This window comes from Varanus komodoensis, unplaced genomic scaffold, assembly GCF_004798865.1.
Source record: "Varanus komodoensis strain SLA01 unplaced genomic scaffold, ASM479886v1 scaffold59_1, whole genome shotgun sequence".
In the NCBI taxonomy this organism is placed as follows: Eukaryota; Metazoa; Chordata; class Lepidosauria; order Squamata; family Varanidae; genus Varanus; species Varanus komodoensis.
Window position 1 is genome coordinate 3,264,650 of NW_025336221.1, and position 24,581 is coordinate 3,289,230.

The 24,581-nt window shown below is 49.9% G+C and overlaps 1 protein-coding gene across 2 annotated transcripts in view; it reads right to left on the reverse strand.

Moving 5' to 3' along the window:
- Positions 1-691: 691 nt before the first annotated feature.
- The window catches only part of DGKA (diacylglycerol kinase alpha), a 49,113-nt gene continuing 25,223 nt past the window's right edge, over positions 692-24,581 (reverse strand). For both annotated transcript variants that reach the window (XM_044449573.1, XM_044449574.1), the window contains exons 2-24: positions 22,868-22,963; positions 22,054-22,130; positions 19,814-19,943; positions 19,500-19,580; positions 18,719-18,768; positions 17,562-17,636; positions 16,680-16,799; positions 15,668-15,785; positions 14,750-14,838; positions 13,300-13,419; positions 10,546-10,644; positions 9,009-9,101; positions 6,679-6,752; positions 6,155-6,229; positions 5,819-5,904; positions 5,410-5,499; positions 4,651-4,811; positions 3,935-3,999; positions 3,447-3,537; positions 2,731-2,929; positions 2,360-2,480; positions 1,714-1,774; positions 692-1,389 (exon numbers count right to left, since the gene is read on the reverse strand). In XM_044449573.1, coding sequence (XP_044305508.1) covers positions 1,291-1,389; positions 1,714-1,774; positions 2,360-2,480; positions 2,731-2,929; positions 3,447-3,537; positions 3,935-3,999; positions 4,651-4,811; positions 5,410-5,499; positions 5,819-5,904; positions 6,155-6,229; positions 6,679-6,752; positions 9,009-9,101; positions 10,546-10,644; positions 13,300-13,419; positions 14,750-14,838; positions 15,668-15,785; positions 16,680-16,799; positions 17,562-17,636; positions 18,719-18,768; positions 19,500-19,580; positions 19,814-19,943; positions 22,054-22,130; positions 22,868-22,937 — 2,244 coding nt within the window. In that variant the 5' untranslated portion in view covers positions 22,938-22,963 and the 3' untranslated portion in view covers positions 692-1,290. The remainder of the gene's footprint in view (positions 1,390-1,713; positions 1,775-2,359; positions 2,481-2,730; positions 2,930-3,446; positions 3,538-3,934; positions 4,000-4,650; positions 4,812-5,409; positions 5,500-5,818; positions 5,905-6,154; positions 6,230-6,678; positions 6,753-9,008; positions 9,102-10,545; positions 10,645-13,299; positions 13,420-14,749; positions 14,839-15,667; positions 15,786-16,679; positions 16,800-17,561; positions 17,637-18,718; positions 18,769-19,499; positions 19,581-19,813; positions 19,944-22,053; positions 22,131-22,867; positions 22,964-24,581) is intronic.

Below are 24,581 nucleotides of genomic sequence, written 5' to 3' on the forward strand. Positions count from 1 at the left end.
GAGCAGATCAGGAAAGGCAACTGGCCTTGGGTTCTTTCTGCACAAACTTCTGCTGCCTGCTTGTGTGCAGCAGCTGGAGGGAGCAGGAAAGCTTCAAGTTCAACACCTTCATTGACAGAACAATAGCGGATGAACTATGCGGGTCTGCGATTTGGGTCCTTTGCTTTACCGAAGTGAATTGTTCCACGCTTGAGCTCCTCGCAAGTAAACAGCGTGTCACAGGACAAGCATATCAGAGTCGCAGGCCAACACAGGCATGCCTGAGGCTTGGAGATACAATCCCAAGAGCAGCAAAACAGTGGACTACCTGCTGGGTTCTGCCATACCAGATGCAGGCAGAGAGCAGGCCTCCAGCTGCTTTGCACTTCAGCTTCCGGCATTCCTTTTCATGCTGGCTGGGGGTTTCTGGGAGCTGAAGTTCAAAACATCTGGAGGCCTGCTCTCTGCCCACCCTGGACTGCACAAGAGGTGCGCTGCAGGGCACAGTAATTTTGCTTGTGTCTGCACACACCCTTGCATGCGCAAATATGGTTCTTTTCTGCACCCTACCCACACCTCTCAACAGAACAGGAGTTTGTTCTCGCTTATGTGAGGTGTGGCCAACACAGTGAAATTACCTTAAGCCCCGGAAGCCCATAGTCCAGGCTCAGTGCCTGCCCCATCCAAAGAAACCGGCTAGAACAGAAGAGGAAAAAAATCCAAGCCCAGTCCTTTATTACTATATGCTGAGGCACTTCTGATAACTCTACGTGGAGGACTTGGAATGGAGTTGCAATAAATAAAAGGGGAGGAGAAGTGGAAGAGCAGAGCCGGCGCCACCACAGTCTCTCAGTAGTTGCCTCAAGTGCAGGGGGTACAATTCTACAAGGGGCAAAATCAGGCGGGCAGGAGCCAGCAGTGAGCAGGGCCTTTCAGCAGACCAGGGAGGAGGCAATTGGCATCCACACACTAAGAGGTTACTGGCACAGGCCGGCAGCCTGAGGCGCAACCTCCGCGGGCCGGGCACTGCAAGACCTACCAAGGCCTGGGCCCGAGTTCCCCTTCCTCAGACCAGACTGGTCTGTGTGGTAGAAGCAAAGGATCTGGTGGCAGTAGAGCCCCCGCCGCCCCCGCCCCCCGTGAGCTCGTCAAGTCTGAGGCTGCAGAAAGCCTGTCTCAGGCCCCGTGGCCGTGTGTGCAGGTGATGGATCCAGAGTCCCCCATAGGGCAGAACACCTCGCTGTCCTGGCAGAAGCCCAGGCGGTGCATCACTGTGGAGACAGCAGTTCCCCGAGAGGCACGGAAACCGTTTTAAGGCTCCTGCGGTCCCTTCTTGAGGCCAAAAAAGCTGGAGGATCGGGGAGGAGGCGCGATAAGCATCGGGGCCTGGTTCTTGTGGGTTATCTTGATCTGAAAATGCACATACAGAACAACGGTGTGCCAACACTTAAAGCAGGAGGACCTGGGTCTTTCCTCAACTAGTGCGAAAAATGGCTCAGACAGCTGGGCAGAGGAACCACTCCCCAGCTGCACTGCTTTTTGGTGAAGCTAAAATGCAGCTTCCACATCAGTGGAAGTAGTAATGCAGAGCCACTGAAAGCACCGCAGCTTCAGGATTTTCCAGACACGGCTGTATCCATCACGGGGCCAGGGCTCAGTGCCCCCAGGAAGTCCAAACTCTGCTCTACCAACAGCACCGTGGGCAAGTGCCAGGATGGTCCTGCTGGTGCTTACCGTGCATGGGGCCTGCATCCAAGGCTCTCCATCAATCTGCATGGGGAGGTGCTTGAGGGTTCTGCAAGAGGGCAGAAAGAAAATGTGTGTTTGTTGTAAACCATCCCGAGATGTTAGAATTAAATATAAATGAAATGGAGGGAAGCCAGCATGAAAGCATGCAGGAGGGCATATCCATTCTCCTCGCCGATAATTGGACTTTGCAAGCAAAGCGATCTAAATCCTAGCCAGGGGGTGCCTGAGGTTTGGCCAGTCGATACTATTACTATGTCTACCTACTCATTTATATAGGACTTTCTGTTCAAATATTACCCCCACAGTCCTTACAACAGCCCTGTCAGGCAGGCCATTTGGATGATCCCCAGAGGGACACTGGCTTGCCGAAGGCCACTTATTATACGGAGCCAGCTCAGCCTGTGAATCATTCCCATTAAGAGGAGTTAATTGCCGCAACAAAGGCACTCCGCACAAGCACAGAAGCACTGCCAGGGTGTGCTCATGTGCCCCGGAGCCAAGTCCGAGGGCTGGGGGAGCTCCTGGTGCAGAAGCTGCCGCAAGCCTGTGCTGCCTGCTGGGAAGGGTGGAGGGGTGGCCCGGGGACGTCTCCTGCTCATTCCAAGTGGCCGTGAGTTGGACAGCTACTCACCGCAGTGTGATTTCAGAGCACTTGGCCAGCCGCTTGCCTGCACTCTTCAGTCCCGTGTAGATCTGCCCCATCTCAATCACGCCCTCCAGGCCCACCACCTCCATCCGCCGGTCACTCAGGTCTGGATGGGAAGGAATTGCAGGGCGGAGACAACTGAGGACCTTGGCGACATCCATGCCCGTGCTGACTTCCTTAGCAAGACCCCTTTCAGGAGTTTAGGCACCAGAGTGAAGCCTGGCCTTCCCAAGCCAGCCGGCTGCCTATAAACATGCATCCCATTCCTCCCCGCTTCCATGTCCGCTCCTGCTTTTCCCATCCACGGCAACCCACTAGCCTGGCCCACCAAAGCCAGCTCTGTGTCCTCGGCTCACCTTGCACGCAGTTCTTCAGGGTCTCCGCATCAGTGATGACCTGGGGCTGGGCGGCTCTCCCTGCCGTGCTTCGCGCTGCTGCCTCCCCCAAAGGCCTTTTGGTCTCACCCCAGAGGTTGGAGCCACCGTGCATGCTGGGAATGTTGAGGATAGCTACTCCGGAAAGTGCTCCACTGAGGTCAAGGGGCTGCCCGCAGCACTTGGGTGGTGCAGAGGAGAAGCGTGTGGAAAAAGAAGTTGAGTGACCCAGTAACTGGCTTTTGACACACGACCCTGAGGGGGAGGGCCATTCCTGGCAAGGAGCAGGGGCAGGATGGAGGGAGGGCAACATGATGAAGTCATAGCAGGGAGGGTGGTATAATCATGGAAAGATGGGAGGGGGAGAGAAAATGTTTCCTCAAAAACAAAAAAATCAAAAGGACTTTGGCTGAAGCCTGCTTGGTGGTTGTGTTATCTGCTATGGAAGCCCTAGTCCCAAATGGAAGCTCCTAGATGCTTCTGGCTACTTACTGGTGGACACTCTGCACATGCTCAGAAGCAACATCTTTTGCAAATGCCAGGACCGAGCCTTGGCATGCACAGGAAGTCCCAGTGCTAATAATCAATCCATAGCAGAGCTCACTGCAGGAAAAGGCGGAGGGAGGCAAGTTGGTTCCAGAAACAAGATCCCACCTCTCTTCACTGAGCTAAAAGATCATCAGCAAGGAGATGCTCACCTCTATAGACAGACACTCCTTGAGCTTTTTGCATGTTGCGAAGATGGTCTCAGATGTGGCAAACTCAAAATACCAGAGCTTGTTCTTCATCCTGGCCAAGGAGAAAAGGCAACCCGCATGGAAGATGCACTGCAGGCCTGCTTCTCCCAGGAGGCCTCAGCCAAGGGCAGGCAGTGGCAGCCTAAGTCGTGCCGCCTGCAGGGATCCCCTGCCACAGCCCAACCACTCCAGCCTCTCCAGAGGTCCCACTGTGCTGTCGGTCCCCGGCTCTCCCACCCAGGCTTTCGGAGGAGCAAGCGCGGCAGTGGGCAAAGAAGTCTGGGACCTTCCCAGTGGTGGAGCTTCCTGCACAGGAGGAGTTCCAAGAGCCAGGTGCAGCCGCTGGCTCCGGAGGTGGAGGGTGGATGCCGGGGCAGCAAAGTGAGCCTTGGAGAGGCTCTGGCCAGGCATCAGAACAAGGCTAAGGGCCCCACTGGTGCTGAGCTAACCTGCTGTTAAATTTCTCTGGGTACTTTTCCCGCATGACATGGAACCGGTGGGCAATGGAGGCATCCTGCAGCAAGAGTTGATGAGATAGAGAGAGACAGAGGATGAACAGCCGTTCATGAGGTAGGGAGGCAAACAAGCACAATGGGGTGGGAGGAGAGTAGCAGTTCCATGCTTCTTCCAGAGCTGGACCTATACATGATGCAAACCTGAAGCTTTCTCTCCTCCCCTTTTCTCTCAGCTCCTGACATGCCCCCTCAAGTTCCTCCCAGATGTCTGCTATTGCATGAGCCCCTCTTGCCAAAGATCTCCCACGTCCTGCTCCCCTACGCTGGGGAGGGGGAAAACCTCAGGCCCGGGGGGCAAATCTGGACCACAGGGTTCTCCAGACAGCCGCACCTCCTTCCCTTGGCCCCACCCCGTCTCTCTGACCACCCATTCTTGGGTAGTGTCCCCGATGTTCTACACTCTCTTCCCTATTCTGAAATACTGTAATGCTTCACTGTAGGCTTAGTTACTAGGGCAAGAGATTTAAGAAAAATATGCTGGTATTTTTGGCCCACCCATTTTTGCCTTAATCCCACCCACCATGGAATTGCGGCCTTAAGCTTAAGAGAGCGCAGACTTCACAGCTCCCGTTTCCACAGGACACGCACAGAGAAAATATCTGCCCACACAAGCCTGAACGCAGGGTCACCTTTTCCCACTCCGTACTTACTACACCAATAGAGAAATAGTTGTTGATGATCTCATAGGGGACGGGGTCACCCTTTTCATCTGGGTTATCAGGGATCACCTGCACTGACCAGCGGTCCATCTGCAAGATGCTACTCGCCTCAATATCTTTCAGTATCTTCACCAGATTCTCACCATCGTAACCTGAGGAGGAAAGAATGTATCAGACAGGAGAAGTAAATGTGGGGTCATCCTCGCATGAAGTAGTACGGTGAACCTTATGAGGAGGCCAGCTTGTCTCAACTAGAATCCCTCACTCTGCGTGCTAAAACCATATTACAGCAGATGAGCTATTAGTACTAAAGCTCCATGCAAAGCATTCTGAACTCATAAATTGCAGAAGCAATTTGGGGGAGGGGTGTTTTAAAGGAACAAAACAGCATTTCATGCCATGAAATTCATATATAGAATCTAAAACTGCAGGGGGGAATAAAAAAACTGCCTAGTCTTTGTTGTAAGCTGTCCTGAGACATCAAAGTAGTGGACAGGATATTGAAGTTTTAAATAAATAAATAGTCCCATTAGTTCTTTTAACCGTCAGAATCTCTACTTTGCTATAATCAAATGGCTTCACTAGTTATGTTCAAGGGTATAGCTAAAACACTACATAACTAGGGGCACAATGCTATGCATGCTTGGAGATTTTTATCCTATAGCTCCCAGCATTCCAGTGGCTTGACTAGCCAGTGCCCGGGTTCTTAGCAGAGGAAGAGATGCAAGACTATTTGTGGATGCAACTCACCCCCACCCCAGCGGAGGCAGCGGGCTAGGTCATTGCCAGTTCCCAGAGGCAACACAGCTACTGGAGGCCGACTTGGTAGATTGGCTTTATCTGAAAAGAACATGAAAAGCACAATCATCTGTGCATGAATTTGAAGCTTTGGCACTGTTCCTTTATTTGCATTCAACAGGAGTATGATGTTGGATTGCAGCCAGCTGCTAGGAAGATAGTACATAATCAACTCTTTCAAATGATGTCAGTGTTTTGACTCAAAAACAAAGTTCCTGAATTGGCTTTTAATCTTTCTCAATGAGATACCAATGGCTAAAATATTGTGATTATTTTGAATAAGATTTTTCCTCACTCTTCGAAGTGTGATTTGGTTTTGTTTTGTGACACTCAATCAATCAATCAATCAATCAATCAATACCGATGGCATCCAAGATCCATCCCACAGTTCCGTCACCACCGCATACCAGGATACGGAAATCTGGCACATCCCGGAAAAAATTCAGCCTGGGACAAAAAGCAGACAGATGCACAAAACAGTTTAGCACCTGATTCTGCAGGAGTTTCTGCCCCAATCCCCAGGCACCCTGCTACACAGATCCAGTTCTTCCAACTCAGCTGGTGAACACCCTGTCCAGCACACACACTTCTCAAGTACAGCCTCCTTTAACCTTCAGTCTACAAAGGACACATGAACACAGACACGTGTCCAGCAGGAAAACAATATAAACATGTCCCGAGCTTCAGTGCGACTCACCCAGGTCCAGGCCCTCCCTTCAGTAGGTTGTAGACCTGTCGTGGGTTGAGGAGGTACTGAAATTTCCGCAGCACCCTGCCAATAAGACAGGACAAAAGGTGGTCAGTCAGAAGTCACTTCAGTGAAGTCCCAGGCTTAGCCAGAAAAGCCCGCTCTGGGACCAGATTACAGGTGACTGGATCCCCAGGTGTCTCACAGGTCAGATCTGCAGCCCAAAGCACTTTTAACAGGTCCCTGCCAGCACTATCACATTTTGTTCATGGCTATTCATTTTGATCCTGTGCATTAGTCTTGCCCGTGCTTCCTCTGACAATGAAAAGAAAATGCTTTCTAAGTTGTAGGAAATAAAGACTGCCCACTCTTGGATTTTCTATATAACACTGGAAACCTTCATTTGTTGAAAAGAAGCCTTCTGAAAATAACCCGCCAAAGCAAAACTGGCACTGATTGTAAGACACAGAAACCAGAAAAATACCCGTAGCCTCTCCCCACACCCATACTTGGAACCCCTTTTCCCTGCTCACCTCTCTCCCTGCTTCCCACCACTCTTGGGATTGACAAAGACAAGCAAGGGGTGAGTGTCAGGCACTGGAGTGATCTGTGGAAAGAGGGATGGAAACAAGGAAAAGGCTAAGAAAGCAGCCTGACCAGTTGCCAGATGTGGTGGCCCACTGCTGAGGCAAGCAAAGGGCTGTAGGGTTCAGCAGCACAGGGGAGGGTGGAGAAACAGACATACAGGTTTGGCAGGGTATGGCAGAAATTGGACCCCCACAATCGCAGCTCCTCCCTTCCCTATGAGCCTTCTCTTCAGAGAAGTCTGTGAACATCAGACAGCACATGACAAATGTCAGGATCAGTGCAGGCATGACTATGTAACAAGTTCAAACTGATTTAAACTCTCACGTTTTTTTCTTCTCAGCCCCTGATCTATAAGAGCTTTTTGACAAAGGGGATTTATGGTGCACTTGTCAATACCTTCTTGTGACTTGTTGTTTGTTTGTTTGTATTTTTACATATATGTGCAACCCACTAGTCCACAAATATTCTCTAGGCAGCTTACAATAGAGTCAACATTACAAATACTAAAACCGTAACAATAATAAAACCAACTATATATAAAACCCATAACAACATAATCATTAAACATTAAAATTACATAAGGTAAGCAGGACAACAAGATGGCACAAAAGGGTAACAGATCTAATTCAAATCAATAGTTAAAATACTGAGAAAAGAGAAACATCTTTGCCTGGTGCGGAAACAAAGAGAATGATGGTGCTAGGCTGATTTCTTTGGGGAGACTATTCCATAAATGAGTGACAGTCACTGAAAAGGCCTTCTTCTATTCGCTGTCCCTTTCACCTCCTTCTTGAAGGACAGCTCCTTCAGAAGGACCTCCTACCCAGATCTTAAAGGAGGAAGTCCTAGAGGAGGTGTAACCATCTGCTTATACTTATGTTTTAGAGCTGGGAAAAGGTGGTATTCCAAGAAGCAACCCCCCCCCCCAGCATTTCTACTTGTGTATTTCCTATTCTGCTATACCATAGTGCAACCTCGAGGTTATGCAGGGGAAAAGCTGGAAAGGAAATGCTTTTCATTAGATCTCGGCTTTGTGACAAAACTAAAAGCAGATAAAGCAGATTAACAGCCTTCTGCAGGAAAATGCCAAGGTTTTGGGGAATCTGAATACAGAAAATAACCAGGGATCCTTCACTTTCATTTTGCAGCAAAATGACAAAAACCATTCACCCCAGAGGGTTCTGGTGCACTTGATCCCCCTTGCCCAACAAATCTGCTACTCTCCAGCAGGCAGCAGCTGTTGAGGGTCTGACTGAGTGGCTGTTTTGCCACCTACCGATCACTAAAGGATCTGTTACATTTCAGAAACTCCCTAGAAGAGGAATTTTCCAAAGGAGAAGGCAGATGAGGGTTAAAATCGAGGCCCCTGATAGGATGTCAGACTAGACAGTGACTAGCCTTGCACCAGCACGCAGCAGGACGGAAGCCACAGCGGCATGTGCCAACAGGACTGGCCACCCGTGCCAGTGCAGGTTGCCACGTCATGGGAGCCTAGTGAGGGTGGTCTGTGGCCATGGCTAGCAAGCCACCCATATTGCAGGGGCTGTTTTAGGGTTCCAAGTGGCTTGTTAACCGCAGCAAGCAGCCATGCTTGCTTGGCAAGGCAAGCTGCGTTAGGCGAATCTTCCCGGCACACATAGCTGGGGCAAGATAGGGGGAAGAAGCCGGGGTGGCTGACTTCCCCTTCTGTGCTTATGCAAACAGGCCCGTTATGTGCTGCTGAGACTGGAGCACTCCTCAGAGGGGTTTCACACAACAAAAGAAAAGGCTGTGGGATCAAGCCAGGCACGACCCTCCAGATATTGCTGCACTGCAATTCCCATCAGCCCTAGCCAGCATAACCGATGGTGAGGGATGATGGGGGTTACAGTCCAAAATGTGTTCCCCATCCCTGACGTAAGCAAACAGCAGGATGAAGGGCTGCTTCACCCCTTCCATGCTGGACATTTTTGCCTTCAGAATTGCCATATCCAAAGCTGCTTCTCCATCTGTAGAGGGAGGAAAGGAACCCGTCACCTTTTTCCCCAGAGGTGGGGAGTGGCGTGGAAAAGCAGCTGTGCAGAAGGGGAACCCCAAAATGCTTCTGGTTCCCACATGAGAAAACAGTTCTGAGAGCAAGGGAAGCTTCAGCTATTCCTTGACCAACTCGCTGAGCTCCCCGTATTTGCACTGAAGAGCATGTGGCGCTCAGGCCACACGGGTCCTCAGTGCCAACAGCACGCTGGCAGGAGGAGGCCGGGGCCTGGCAACACCCTCCCTGCTGTGCCCAGCTCACCCGCAATGCCTGTCCCTCGGGGGTGGTAAAGGGCTGAGCGGGCTCTTCGGAAGGGGTCCCACAGATGCCATTCTTCTGACTGTTCTGCCGCTCCTGGAAGACAAAAGGGACAAGGATCAGTGGGGGAAATGACGCCAAAGGGAAGGTTGTTACTTGGATGGAAACCCTCAGATGCAAATGACTGAGATCAGCTTTGCAAAGCCCCCTACACACACACCAAACAAAGCCCCCCACACACACACCAAACACACACGTGCGCATACATGCACTCTTGGTGGCTGTGTTTCCAGGACTGGCAGCCTGCTCCTGCTTCTCCTTTGGCGTGTACTCAGTAAGCTCTCAAGGAACTTGTTTATCTGCCTGTAACAAGACAAACATGCCCTTTTCCTGAGCAAAACCTGATGGTTGCCTCTCCTCCCATGCTTCAGGCAGGCCATGTACTTTGGTATGTAGGTCATTTCTCCCCAAGCACCTGTCCGACTACCTGACAGAGGTGCTTTCAGACAGAGGGGTGCTAATAGTCCTATCCCCTCTTCTTTGGTGGATATTCTGCAATACAAAAAAGGAGAGGCCAAAGGAGCAGGGGAAAAACAAAGCAGGTTACAAGCAGAAGATAGCAACTTCTGAAACCCCTGCAAAATTCTGCGAATGTGGCTGAGTGCTGGCACCATAGAAGTCTTACCTGGAAGCACTCTAAAAAATTGTTCAGCATTTTATGTTCTTGAAGTATTTTTAACTCCTTTTTCAAAGGCGAGGAGAAAAGGTGACACTGTGGGCAAGTCAACCTGTGCACTTCACAGCCCTGCTCTGAGAAGAGGGGGGAAGCTGCTTCATGACTTGATGCAGGAACCCACCAACCAGTGCAACTCTGCTGTGCAAACCAGGAAAAAAAACAACGGATTCCTCCTGATCCTGAAATGTACCCATTTGCCAGAAATGTGATACATGTCCCTTCGCCATCTGCCTGGGTGCACCCAAGATCACAAGCAGCATCTGGTCTGGCCAGTTTCAGTCCTGAGGGAAATGCATGCTCTCCACACCTGCTCAGGCTGCACCCTTCCACAGACCCGCTGAACGGAAATGCCGCTTTAAAAACTTTAGTAATTGCAGTGCCAAAATTACCTGGAGCGTGGGGGTGGAAAGAGAATCGTGATACACACCATGGGCGTTCTCCAAAAGGAGGGTTGCATCCAAACATGTGGAGGAGGGGGAGGAGCAGCAGCAGCAGCGCCGACTGCCTGTCGAAGGCTGAGCTTTGCTTATCCAGGTTACAGCGAAATGAGAACATTCAAAACTGCTTGTGCAGATATTGTGATAGAACATAATAAGCTGACATGTACACAATGGGCAAAGACTGCTCTAAATACTGCCTGGAAAAGATTGCCAGTGCACAGCCGGTGTGCACGGGTGCTTCGAGCACCACTCTCAGGCCTGTCCTTTGCGTCCAGTGTGCCTGTGCATACACACACTCACACACACATACATGCACACCTATCTTGGCACGGGCAACATGTCCCAATGAGTTCCTTGTTCTCACCAACACAACAGGGTAGATTGCGGAAGGTGGCAAGATATGGTCTTTGAGGATCCCACAATCGCAGGTGGAGGGCATGAGGGGCAGGCACTCATCATGGATCTGGGGAGGAGAGCAAGAGGCACAGCAAGAGTCAGGCAGAGCTCTTCCGGAGCCACATTAGGCCCCCAAAAGACCAACACGGGAGAGAGGAACCATCACACATGGAAAACACAACCTCATCCCTTCCCTTTGGGATGGCGGCTTACAATTTTGCCCCCTGCACTATGAAGCAAGACAAACCTAGCCATCACATTTAACTGGTAAAATGAATTTTCTGAAAGACTGAAATTTCATTCTGCAGAAGATAGCTGTTACTCATGTATGCATTGGGAAGCAAAATAAAAAATTATATTAGCGCAGGGCAGGGGCAAGGAAGAGAGAGAGCCATCATGGATCAACTGAGGAGCAGACCAGACAATGTAAGAAAGGCAGTTATACCTTATACACACACACACACACTGAGTATATACTTTATATATTACTTTATATATTATACTGAGTATGTCTTATTTTAAAAAAATCAATGCTAAGTGCAGTGGAGCTCGATCAGAACTGGGATCGTGGCATGCAGAGCATTAAATCTTCAATTCGTATTGCAGTCCCAGCGAAAATAGTGCCCCACATCTGCTGCCAGCATTGTGAATGGCAACTTCCTCACTGGAGTCGATACCAGCTTTTGGGTGGGGGACAATTTTTAAAATCAGGACCATGGGTTGTGGTGGTGGTGGGGGGGGGTTACTGTCAAATGTGGGCCGCCCCGAGGCTTCGGCGAATGGGGCGGCATAAAAATGTTTTAATAAATAAAATAAATAAATAAAAATGCACCGCAGCACAGGTCCTGCTCAACCCCTTACAAGAGCTGGCTTTCTTTGAGAAAGAGAAACTAGGTACACCAAGTGCCGTCACTGGTTTTGCGTATCATTTGCCTTGTCCCTGAGATGGCGGTTCTACCTAATATGCAGATACACTTTTAGGAACTGGCTTTAGATACACGGCAGCATGACTGTGGAAAGGAGCACTGGGCACAGCTGTTCAGGAGGAACAAGTCCAGTTCTCAGTGGGCAGGACCGCCAGGTTTAGGCTCCCTGCCGACGATGTCTCTCGGAGCCCCTCTGTGGGGCTCCCTCTAAAAGACCTCGGGAGATTCTTGCAGGGAGGGCAAAACTTGCCACACATGGCAAGGTTGGGCAGGCTGCTTCTCACTGAGACTGCAATGGGGCGCAGTCTGCTTCCATGCTTCTCTCAGGGGTGCTTGTGACACAGAACGCTGCTCTCCACACATGCATCAGCCCTCGGAATAGTGGCTGCTTTAGCGAAGTACGTAAGTAAATTCCTCAGTTCAGCAATGTTCTTCCACTCAAGGACAGAAGACTGAACCTTGGCCACATTTCAGGAGGTGATGGAAGGGATTTTCCTCAATGAAGGCATTCTTTTGTAGGGAATGATGTTTATCAGGGCTTAAGTTCTGTTTGCACTCACTGCTAGACTTATTTCGGAGTAGAGTCATGTAGGATTGTGCTGAAGGCATGACAGAGCCTATGCAGGATTTGTGACAGGCTGGGTGGCCCTAAACTATTTAGCTCATTTCAGAACTATAATCCAGTAAAATGTGCTTAGAAATTTTACTAAGTTTTACTCATTTTTTATTTTTTTTAGTTTTATAAATGAGCAAAGGGTAGTGTCTGAAACAACGCTAAATTTACAAGGATTGTACCTGCCAGGAAGTCTTGCCATGGTGCTGCATTTTTGAGCTCAATACACCCACCCACTGAAGGAACACCTCTGCTGAGTAGTTAATTGACCCTCCACATTAGCAGCAGAGAGAGATAAGAAACTCTGGCAGAAATAATCAGCTTCCCCAGTAGAAGTCTGGTATTCTTGAAACTCTATTATGAACACCATCCTTATGTTTTTCCTGTTCCATTACCACCCAACCCCTGAGTTTCCTGGGAGTGGAATAAAATTGCTCCTCCACACCTGCATTTCCCCAGCGCCATCTCGCAATTCCCGTCCGTCCGCCTCCTCCTATTTTCTGCCCCACTGACTCCATTGTGCGCTTTGATGAGTCTGTCACATCTGAGCATGCGCAGCAGGCCAGAGGGCCACCGGGTTCTCCCTCCCCAAGACGGTGGGTTACAGGAACTAGCCGTTCTAGGCTCAGCTGAAGCCTCACCTCTCATAATGACTTTGGTATCAGAGCATCTCAGCTGCCTTCAGGCAAGTTGCTTTACTCCCCGCCAACCCACACACACAGAGACAGAGACAGAGAAAGAGAAGGCTGAAGAGGCCAAAACAGGCATGACTATAAATTTGTGTCTAGCAGCCACATCTTATTTTTATTCTAGAGTAGGTGCACCCCCCAATCAAGATCTTGGAAGGCCCCCTACCCCTCATAATAGGTCTTCCTGAAACTATTTTAGAATAAAAATGAACACAAAACGTAGCTGCCAGACACACCCTTTTAATGTGTGTTTTAGCCTGCTTTGGCCGCAAGTAACCAGGCAGCGAGGGTTCAGGGAGCCCCCGGTACCCAAGAGAGCAGGGGCCATTTCACCCGCACAGGCTTCCGACTGAGCAGGCACACGTTCCCTCTGTCCCAGCCATGAGAGGGAGGAGAGGAAGTTTGCTTATAACCTGCAGAACATGAACAACGGGGAAGAACTGCCCGGGGCTCCCGACGCCAGTGTCCCCGTGAGCAGTGGAGGGCAGACTCACCTTTTGATGGCACCAGGCACAGTGCATGCCTGTCAGGCTCTGGAAGCTCTTGATCTTCTTCTGACACCGGTCACACTTACTGCCATCACAACCACCCCTTACCCAGACATGGGCTTGTGCCTGCATGGACGGAGGAAGCAGAACTGAACCCACCAAGGCCCACTCGCGAGCTGCATCCCTGCCTCCTATAGACGTGGGTCCTAAGAGGTGGGAGCAGGGAGGGGCAAGTGGGAGCCAAGACCCCTGGGAGCTTTGCCCAGGATGCCTGTGGGGCATCTCCTGCCAGCTCTTACATGCCATTTCCTAACAGTTAAGAAAATCTATATGGACAATTGCCCAGGAGCAAGGACTGAGGTGCAGAATGAGCCGGTCCCTCTTGACCAGCTGGGCCAATCACTTCACAAGGGGAGGCCAAGAAGTTACTATGAAGTGGATCCTGGGGCCACAGAGATATGGGGGCAATAGTTGATTAGAGGCGTGAAGGGATAGGTTAATGGCAGGAAATGTAAACAATGACAACAATGACAATCCCATATCCTGGGAAAGGGAAGAGAGGAGCAGTCCCACCCACACTTCTTAATGGAATGGAAGAGTCCTGAGGATGTGACAGGCTTTTCTCTGGTTTGACAGGAAACACTGGGATAGATGGGATGGAGGTTGGGGAAGGAGTGGTGGCAGCAGAAACAGAGAGTGAGCTTGCCAGAAACCCCAGACACTGAAGACAGATGGACAGAAACAAGGTTTATCATGGGCTACTTAATCCATAATGAGCTGCATGGTTTAACCACCTTGCATCTTCCTAAAGCAGACAAACAGGGGTAAGCAGGAGCTGTTGATTTCAAACGGTGGCCTCAAATAACCCACAGCCTGGCTAAATAAGTGGATTCTCATGTTGTGCAAACAGTCCCAGTGGGGTAGTGAGGCCAACGCTTGCAGGGGGGTAGCGCTGGCACTTTTTTATTAGCAGGTGCGCCAATCATCTGCCAACCCACTCAGAATGTCTTGTTTCTTCTAAGCTTAGCTGCCATTCTCCCAATAGCTGAGGACAAAATGAGTTTTTGCAGCAACAAACGATTGTCCCCTGTTGCCTTGTAAAGTATTTTAGGCTGGCTGGGCTGTGCATTATCTCTTGGCAGAGATGAAAACTAATATAGGTTGCCTGACACAGGTGCCCAAATTGCTGGACTCTGCCTTGGGGCACGGCTGCAGGACGGACAGGAGCTCTGGGGCAGAGAATGTGCCTTGCCAGCAGAAGGTCTCTAGCATCTCCAGACAGAGCCAGAGAATAAAGGCCTGGAAAGCAGATGCCAGCACTGGGCTAAATGGAACCACGGTCTGATTCTGTGTAGGGCAGCCCCCTGTGCTCCTGTGATTGCTAGGAGGAGCACTTCAGCTCTCCCCTGCCCCACTGCTCCCGGGCACCACCCCCTTCCTTGCCCCCATCACTCACACTGGTGTCACGGCGGTTCTTGGCATAGGTGCTGATGCAGCTGGGCGGGGCCTTGCGGGCACAACGCTCGTGTACCGTGTACTTGCAGACTGCAGGCAGAGGAACAAAAGGGCGGCTCCACTGGCATGCCAGGCACGGGGGACCAAACGCACACCCCTGGCCACACCTTCCCGCTGGTACTTTCCCGATCACCAGCCCATACGCTTCTTCTGGCCTCCCCTTTCTTCTACTCTGCATCTCTGTCAGCTTCTTGCAGCCACAGAGAGACCTTCCTGGAGAAAGGAGCTAGGGGAGGTTAAAGGCACAGTCCTCCGCCTGTTTGACAAAACAACCTCAACAACTCACAGCACCCCAGCTGGTGAGTTGCAGGATCCTTTTCAACCTGAACATGCAGGAGATTGTGCCTGAAGGGCTTCTTCTTACACTAGATTTTTTAAAAGAGCATAAAAATGGCTATCCATTCTTTTCACTGGTCACAGCTCCCGCTCTGCAACATACTTTCTGAATAATCATGGAACTTGGTAGCCTTTAGTCAGTTCAAGCCTTTTGGGTTGGTGAGCACATTGGGAGTTTTGAGAGGGTGCTGTGTGCACTCGCATAAAGTAGTTGCCTTGGTGGGGGGGTGGGGGGCACAGCAGTTAGAGAACACTCATATCCCAAAAGACAGCTGGCTGAGACTAAAAGGAAAGCCACTTGCCCAAGAATGTATGTACAGGGGCAAAGTGGAGTCTGAGCTCCGAGGCCTGCTATTTTTACACCAAATGAAGATGGTGCTAGAGGGGCAGCCCTTCACATTGCAGCAGGCCAGCCTCCTCCTCCTCCTCCAGAAATAAAAAGCAGGAGAGGAGGGCAGGGGCCTGGTGGGTGCCGCGGGTGCCTCCCCCCACCTGCCTCCCAAGGAGACAGGGCCTCACTCACAGGTGCAGCGCAGCCCCTGCTTGCGCAGGCCCAACAGCAGCGTCTCACACACGTTGCAATAAACCGGGCGGTTAAAGTGCTTCAGGCGCCAGAGGTGCTGCCCATCGTCCTTCATGGTCTGAAGAAATGGAGAAAGCCAGCAGTTAAGGGGGGCACCGGTGTGGGCATCTGGTTGGCTGGAGGGAAGGGGGATAACCAGGTTTGCTGAAAGGTGAGAAGGCGCCCAAGGTGGGTCAGGTGTTTGCAGGAAGGGTGCCTTGTTTTGTGAGAACAAAAATACATTACCTTGAAAAAGCTTTTATCACAGACTATACCTTTAGCCTATTGGAATGAAATGCTACAGGAATAAATGCCAAATTAAGAGAAGCGGATGGCTACTAAGGAGAGGGCCTTCTTAGCAGTGGCACCCCAGTTGTGCCCTGCCCTCTCCAGAGAGGCTCACCTGGGGCCTACATGTTGAGGTCTTTTCAGCACCAGCTGACGGCTTTCTTCTCCCAGCCATTTTAGTTCCTTAGCTTTTGTAATTTTAAATTAAACCTTGTTATCCGTATGTTTCAATCCACTGGATCCCAAGCTGCTCCAGAGTGCCCTAGACAGCTACGCCAGCTTGCGGCATTTCCCCCTCATTGCTCTTGGGGCAGGGGAGGGGAATTTGTTATAAAGGACTGAAATGCTCAGTGAATCACCAGCTTTGCACCATCAAGCAGGACATCAGCAGAGGCAACAGATCTGCTGTTGTGCTGTTCCCCCACTCACCCTCAAGATGGTGCTGTTATCCATTCAGTGGGGACAGACTGACCCTCATTTCCAAGGATGCGTTAGGTAAAACTGATAGGGCACCTGAGGCTGGACTCAACCCCTGTGTCTCCCTAGGCCCAAGAACAGGCAACGTCCCCCATCCCTAAAGCACAGTAATGTACACTGACAGGGATCAGCGGGGTGCCTGCCAGTCCTCTTAGGGCAGGCCTCTCCGCCTCTCTCCATCCCTTCCCCTTGCCCCTCAAGCACTTACAGCTTCCAGCCCGAGCAGCACGAGGAGGGGGACGGTGGTGGCGCCCCCACGGAGCCACTCGGACAGAGACACGGTGCCGCTGCCATCATAGTCAATCTCTCGCATCATCTCCTGCAGGATCTGGGTTAAAGGGACAGTGGGGAAGCACATGTCACTGGGGGATCTGCTCAAGTCCATTTGACCCTACGTCACTGTACCCATCATGTCCGATTTCCCAACCATTTGAAGAGAAGAACTCTTAGAGGACCAAGGTGTTCTCCCCAAAACACAGGTCAAATTATTTGCAGCATACAGCAGATTCCACCCTTCATTTGGCCTGCAGCTCCCACCATCCCTCTCCTTTTCTGGCTGCAGCTCATGGAAGTTGTAGGACAAAACATCAGGAGGGCCACAAGCGGTCACCCTTGCCTTATGCCAGCCTAGTGTCTTCCACTGTCTTGCGGGAGGCATCTGAGCCACAGAAGCATGGAGACAACCCTTGTCTACATACAAGGGTACATACACAGGCACTTGCACCCTCAGCCGCAGCCCCCAACCTCAGCCCAGGCAGAAAAGGGGGAGGTCAACCGTGTGAGGGTAATCCCACCAACTAAGAACAAACAAAATGGTGCACACTCAACTATCTCCGGTTCCGTCCCTTCTTCCTTCACAAGCACACATAATCTTGGATCCTTGCTGTGTTGCTGTGTTGGTGTGACATTTTAATGCCCAAGACATCGCCTTGATCACATTTCCTGCATACTCCGGCCAGCTGGTCAGCCCCAGAGCCTATGAGGCAGGTACCCACATTCCACAGCCAGTATTTCCCAGGAAGGTCTTTATGTATGGGTACGGTGGTGAAGCATGCCCAGCAAGAACAGGGCATGCGTATTCTGCACTTACAGGTTTAAGTTCAGTGACATCCCAGTCAAGATATTCAGCCACCCGCATCATCTGTGTAATTATACGATCCACCTCCTGAAGAGAAACATAGTTTAAAGCACATAAAACTGGCCAGCCACATAAGTATCTAGAAAAAGAAATTGAGGAGTCATAGTCTCACCCTAACCCTAACAGGCGCCTTTTGTTGTAATAGGTGTCTTCTTAGCAAAGAGTAAGGAGAAACCAGGCAGCAAAGCAGAAGCCAAAGATACTACAGTATCCCAGTCAGCTCAAAATAGGGTGACTATCTTTTTCTGGCAGGAGATGTAGCTGCCAATTTCCTTCCTATCACACAGGAAGGTACAAGAGCCCTTTCAGGAAAAAAAGTGGCAATCTTGTGCAGCAGACAAGGGCAGGGGTGGACTGGGTCTTTAACAAGAGCTGAACTGACACCCACCCCCGACTCTGTAAAGGAAACATGGAAAGATACGTTTCACCCTATGTGTCACATTCCTCTTCCAAATACAGCACCAGTGAAATGGCCAGAGCAAAAAAGTCTGGAATCCTAACAAAAACTGAAGAATTGCTTCCAGACTGCATACTTGATAGCATGGTGGCCACTCACACAAAGTGGAAAAGGGAGGAAAACTGGAAAACAAGCAGCAACGTTTGGTGTCTAGGTCGCAAGACGGGGATGTCCTCAAAGTGTGGAAAGCACATGAACACAAAAACGATTGAAGAAGGTAGATCTGGGTGCCATTAAAAGCAGAAGAACCAAAGAAACTAGCTGTAGGGTATAATTTTCTCCCATGCAAGTCCTGTAGAACAAAAGCTTGAGCAGAGGCTACCTGTGGAAGTTGGCTGCCGCATGCCTCTGTGTGCGCGCACACACGTATATGCACTGAGCGCATGCACATTCACACAGACATGAGAGAGAGGGGCATACCATCTAAATCTTCTTCCTCAGTCACAACTCGGCTCAGGCCGACCTGGGCCCCAAAAAAGCTACAATGCCAAAAGTCACGTGGAGGGGATGTGTGTGCACATGTGCGGTTGTGGTACAGAATGAGCCCGTTCTTTTGTTTGAAACGGAGAGTAGCAGTGCTGGAATAGGAAAGGAATGGGGCGATGGGATCCAACTGCAGAGAGTCAACCTATTCGCTCCTCGCACTACTTACCGAGCTGTCAAGAAGGCCATTCCCATCTTTGTCGTAGAGCTTGAAGGTGACTGTGGGAAGAAAGAAAAGATCAGAAGGAGAAACGTCTGGGTAAGAGATCACCAAGGACATGCAACTTCTCCATCCCTCTCCTGCTCCAGGCACCCTCTGCAATGGATCCCTTTCATCTGGCCCCTCTTAAATTACAGAGGAAAAGCACATGGTTAAAGTAGTCACCCCCACCACTTTGCAGCCGGAGGTTTATTTCCCCATGTCCTGCCCTGTACCAGCCCCCAAAGATTTAAAATGGCAACATCCACAAGAGGCAGAGTCATGGACGAAAGGGGCTCAAGAAATCTTGAATGCCCAAGGCGCCCTGTGCTGACAGAACTGCGCAGAGGAATGAGGGGTGCTGCAAGGGGAGGGCAGGTATCTCTTGTGCCGGATGGACCCGATCTTCCCAGGCAAGGCAAAGAGGACCACCATCACGAATGTCAAGCCACTCTGAATACTTGTGCAGGAAAGTGGGTGAGAAATTGATCAAAATAAACACACATACCTACATACATTTTGGGAGTAACGATGAGACGCTGAAATGGTTCATGCATGTGAAGCAGAGGGAGGGAGGGAGGGAGGGAGGGAGGGAAAGGCTGATGAGGTCCCAGTGGCAGCAAGATGAGAATGAGGGCATTTCTGACCTGGAGCACAGATCTGCCCACCCCTAGCCACACACCCTAAAAATTAGAATCTCAACCATGGCCCTTGGCTGCCCCTTTCTCTCTTGATCCTCTGCGGTACTCACATTCCAGCTTGTCTTCTGGCCTTCCACCTTCCAGCAGTGAGAAGTAACAAGAGACATCATTGACGCAAACAAAACCACTGGCTGAAATGCAGAGGGGGCGTAGGGGGTGAGATGTGTCAGTAGTTCTTCATTCTAGGGGCAGTTGGTTATTTCAGATGCCAAGCCCAACCCTCACCCAAAGAGAAGGTAGCACACCACTCTTCCCCAGTTCCTAAGCACTCACTCCCGTTTAACCAGAAGACCTCTCTCCCCAACTCTTCAGGATAAACGAAGTATGTGTAGCTCTGCTGAATGCCCCCCTCTAGGCTGCATACCTGGCTCTGTCGTAGCCTGTCCTGCTGTGGTCTGAAAAGACATGAAGAGGTGGCGGCACAGTTCATCTGGGATCTCCTCTGCTTCCAGGTAGGTTTTCAAGAAGAGCTTGAAGCCCTCAAAGTCTATTGACTGCCAAAGACATCAGCAAAGGAACAGCATGAGCAAGCAAGCAAGCAAGGATATGAGTCAGTACCACTACTGGCGCATTCTTCAGTCGGGACACTAAGTACAGCATGAATCTTGACTATACTTGGTCTCTTCATGATAGATCTACTGCAGAGTGGGTGGAAAGAAAGGAAAACCTTTCTCTTTCCCTTCTCAGTGTGATGATAACAGCGAACCACTCTCCTCCCTGTTGCTTAATGGCTATTGGATTCATTATAGGATTCATGGATACAGGAAGGAGAGACCTCGTATCACAGGATGAGTAGGAAACACCTGGGGAGCGCAGAGCAGACCCAAGATGAGACACGGAAGAATTCTGGACTGTCAGGATAAAGGGAGGGAGGCAGTAGCAGAGACTCAGCAGATCAGTGACTTAGTGGACTGGAAATACTGTGGATGTAATTAATCTTGACCTTCCTCTTGATTTATCAAAGTATCATAGACACCTATGATGTTTTGGCTAGAAAACAGTTTAAACAGGCTAGCTGACACTATGGACAGATGGCTTCACAGCTAGTTTGAAAGCTACGCTCAAAGAATGCCTTTCAATGGTTCTGCCACAAACCAGGAGGTGGTTTTGAATGGTGCGCACAGTGCGCACAGTGCCCAGTCCTAGATGCAGACTGTTCAACAATTTTTCAACATTTTTTCAATGACTTAGAGGAAGAGGCGGGTGGCATTTTCATCACACTTGGAGATAACGAATTGGAAGAGACAGCTAACATCTCGGAAGAAAAAGAACAACCTTAAAAATGACCTTGAAAGAATGAAAAACTGGGCTGAAACTAACTAAAGTAAATACAACAAAAACTAATGAAAGCGTCTGCGTACGGGTAGCTGCCCACCCACAAAAAACACTGGCAAGGGACATGGGATAGCAGGCTTTGCAGCAGTACATGTGAAGAAAACCCTCAATATTGTAGCCCATTAGAAGCTGAGCATGAGTCAGCACGATGATATGGCTGCAAAAAAAGCTAAGGCGATTTTAGGCTGTAGCACCGTTATTTCCAAGTCGAGAGAAGTATTAGTTCAGCTTTATTCTGTGCTAGTCCAATGGCATCGGGAGCACTGTGTCCAGTTCTCAGTGTCACACCTTAAGAGCAATATAGATTCAAATGGGTTCATAGAAGGACAGTCAGGAGTATGGAAAGCAAATCCTGTGGGAAAGGGTTGAAAGAACTGGGTATATTTAACTTGGAGAAGAGACGATGGATATGGGGCATAATAGCCCTCTCCCAAATACCTGAAAGCAGTCACACAGGAGAGCACAGACTTGTCCCCTGCCTGGGAATGCAGCTAGGACTAGATCTGGATTCCAAAGCCCTAGGCCTCAAACACAGCCCTCACCCCACTCCAAATTACTTGTACAGGTACAGAAGCTAACTTTATTTTATTACTGTAGTCATAATGGTGTTACGATTTAATTAAGTCTAAAATGCAAAATGGTGTGTGGTCAGAATGGTGGTAGTGTTGATTTTGAAATCAGGGCTATCAAACAGTTTTGTAGGTGTTCTAACATATCCATTCAATGGGAGCAGTTTTAAATTATCACACAGTAATGCATGGAATGGAGAGGAAGAGAAATGTTAGTTACGTGTTTTACAACTGAAGTAATAATCAGGGTCCAAATTACCTAGCTGCACCACTGTCTCTGCCATCGCAGGAAGCAGGACTTGATATAAGTTACAGGAGGGTAGACTTCTGCTGAACATTAAAAGAAGCTTCTTAGCAGTAAGAACAGGTCAGCAACAGGACTGGTCACTGGGGGAGGCTGAAGCTCCTGTTCTGGATGTGCTGCACTGAGCAGAGGTTGGCCTGGTTGGCCTAATGACCCCCTCCAATTCTACGGTTCTGCAAGCAAGGGACGGAGCAATGGGAAGGCTGTGCCTAGCATGGGAAGTGGTGCCCAGGAGTTGGAAGGAAAGGCAGAATGCTTTGCAAGGTCACCTTGCCTGCACAGACATCTGGGGCAGATTCATTCTCTGGAATAAGCAAGACCCAAAAATGTACAACCTGGCAAGTCAAGAAATAAAGTGGTGGGTGTAGGATGGGAAGAGGAAGAGGCTGTACTCACATCTCCTTGCAGGTGCTGGGACAACGTCCCTTCTCCGTAAAATTCCTGCAATACATCCTGTACTTTCTTGCTGCTGTCTGTAGGGTGGAAAAAAACGAGGAAACAAATATGTACATTTCGGGAGTCTTAGATGATGTGGTAGGTAGAACACTTGGTTCAACTAGAAATCCTAACTCTAGGACATGGTCCTACGTCTAAAATGGTGCAGGAAGCAGCAAGTTGCAGCAGGGCACCAAATCTGGCCCCAGTTGGCTTTGGATGGTTTGGAACCTGATATATGATGTAATTTGATGCTCAAATTCATTTCTACTACATGCTTTGTTTGGGATGCACGGGCCAAGAATTTCAGTCCAGGGGACAGAGAACACGCAACCCCCCTTAAGAGAACGGACTGCCCTTCCTCATATTTTCTGTGTATGCTCAATGATCATCTCTGACATGAGACACCAAGCTGATATCATGGGGCAGTGAGAGAAAGATGGACCGAGGAGCAGCGCAACGAGTACATTCAATTTTTCTATGAACCTTGCCTAAATTTGCATGGGAAAGGCAATTCCCCTCCACTGACCGACCAACTGACCACGGGATACACGGACACACACACCCTTCTGCCTCTCCTGCTCAGTGCCTTAATTCAATGGCACCCAAATCCTGGCAAGTCAAACTGTCCCACAGGAACGGGACAGGGAGCCCCTTCTGCATCTCAGACCTTTCCCACTGTAACAGTCACTGGCACAGGGAACACCATTCCCCGGTCCCTCTGCAGCAGCGGGACCAGCCTAGAAAGGTGATGGGAGAAGGAAAAAGGACTTACAGTCAAGGTACTTCTGCAGCTGAGTGAACTCCTCTGGGCTGAGTGTGGCCCACTCCCTGCTGTCAGTCATGGTACTGTCCTTGCTCCACTTGATGCCTGCGAGGGAGAGGAAGAATCCGAGAGATCCGGTTAGGCAGCAAGGGATGGAGATGAAACAGATTAGAGGGAGTGCTCTCGCTCGTCCCCTCACACTCTCCTGACTGATTCGCTGAGCCGGCACATTCTTCACTGGCACAATGGGTTTCCAGAGCAGCAACTGGGAATTTCGCCACAGCACACACAGCCACAGAACAGGCAATAGTCCAGCTGCACGGGCTCAGGGAGGGAGAGGGAAGTACAGGTTTAACTCCTGGAGGAACACAGCTATTGAAACGCCTTTGCTCCTGCACCCAGGCAGACTCAGTCCTGACTGGAGCAGAGAAATAAGAGGGTGGCCAGGTCAGCGTCAAAGTGGAGAACACCTTGCACAGCGGCCCTTCAGTCCCCAGCATGCTCACACATTCCGCCTCTTAAAGGGGCAGTCCCCAATTACCGGCATAAGCAGGCGAGCAGCTGGGAGAGCAAGTGTTGCACCTCTTGCCCCAGAACGAGCCCATCGTCACAGACCCTCCGCGGGGCTAGAAAAGGCTGCAGAGGAGCTGCCAAAGGCAAGGCAATGGGCTGATGGCAAGAACCTCAAAAATCAAGGTGGAGGAAGAAGCAAACTGGGGGCTGGGGGGTAGAAGCAGCTCGGCCATTTATACCCTTTTGCAGCAGATGGTGCCAGCCCCAGTCCCATCAATTTTTAATGGGGAACAGTCACCAGGCTGAGGTTCCGAGTTATTGCCGGAAGCGCCACACATCTTGCAGAGATGCAGTCTTGACAGTTAGTGAGAGGGTGGGACTTTGCAGGGAGTCAACAGGGCTGGCACTCTGTAGCTGCTCACAGCATCGAGCAAAGTTATGGAAACCGAGAGCAATGCTAGAAAGATTATCAGTAAGGAACATGCCTTATTGGGCCAGAGGAAAAACCCATGTAGCCTAGCCTCACAACCCCAACAACGCCACTTCAGGACGCTTTACAGGATGTGCCTAGCAAGACAATAAGTGCATTCCAGTCTTTGTTCAACAGTCACAACTTCTAGCAACAGTGTTCGGAGAAGATCTGAGCAGGAAGCTGCCCTCCCTGACCACCCTAGTAGATACTTTTATCCTCACTAGTTCTCATTTTCAAAAGCTTATTTATATCCTGTCTTCCCCAAATCCCAGTACAGTGAGAGTTCTACAGATCAATATGCTGCACAGAAAGGAAAGGAAAGGAAAGGAAAGGAAAGGAAAGGAAAGGAAAGGAAAGGAAAGGAAAGGAAAGGAAAGGGAAAGAAAGAGCTGTTTATTTTAGGGGTGATCACTAGGATTAAAGTTTTTTTTAAAAATCTACCTATGTGTGATTTTATGCTTTCCTACCACTGTAACCCTTTTCAACCATCTCTCTTATGAGCAAAATAAGTTCTTTTGATTTTCTACCTAGATCTATCATGCTTCTTTCATATTCATCTATCATAGTGGGAAGAACTGATCACTATTCCAGGTTTACATTGACCTAACTGTGTGCAGATATGCATTTATGCAATTTATAACATTTTATTATAAGTTCCTATCTGAATACATCTACAGCTTCTACTACATAGCCAGAAAAATGGGAAATAGACAGGTACAATGAGAACCAATCCAGAAC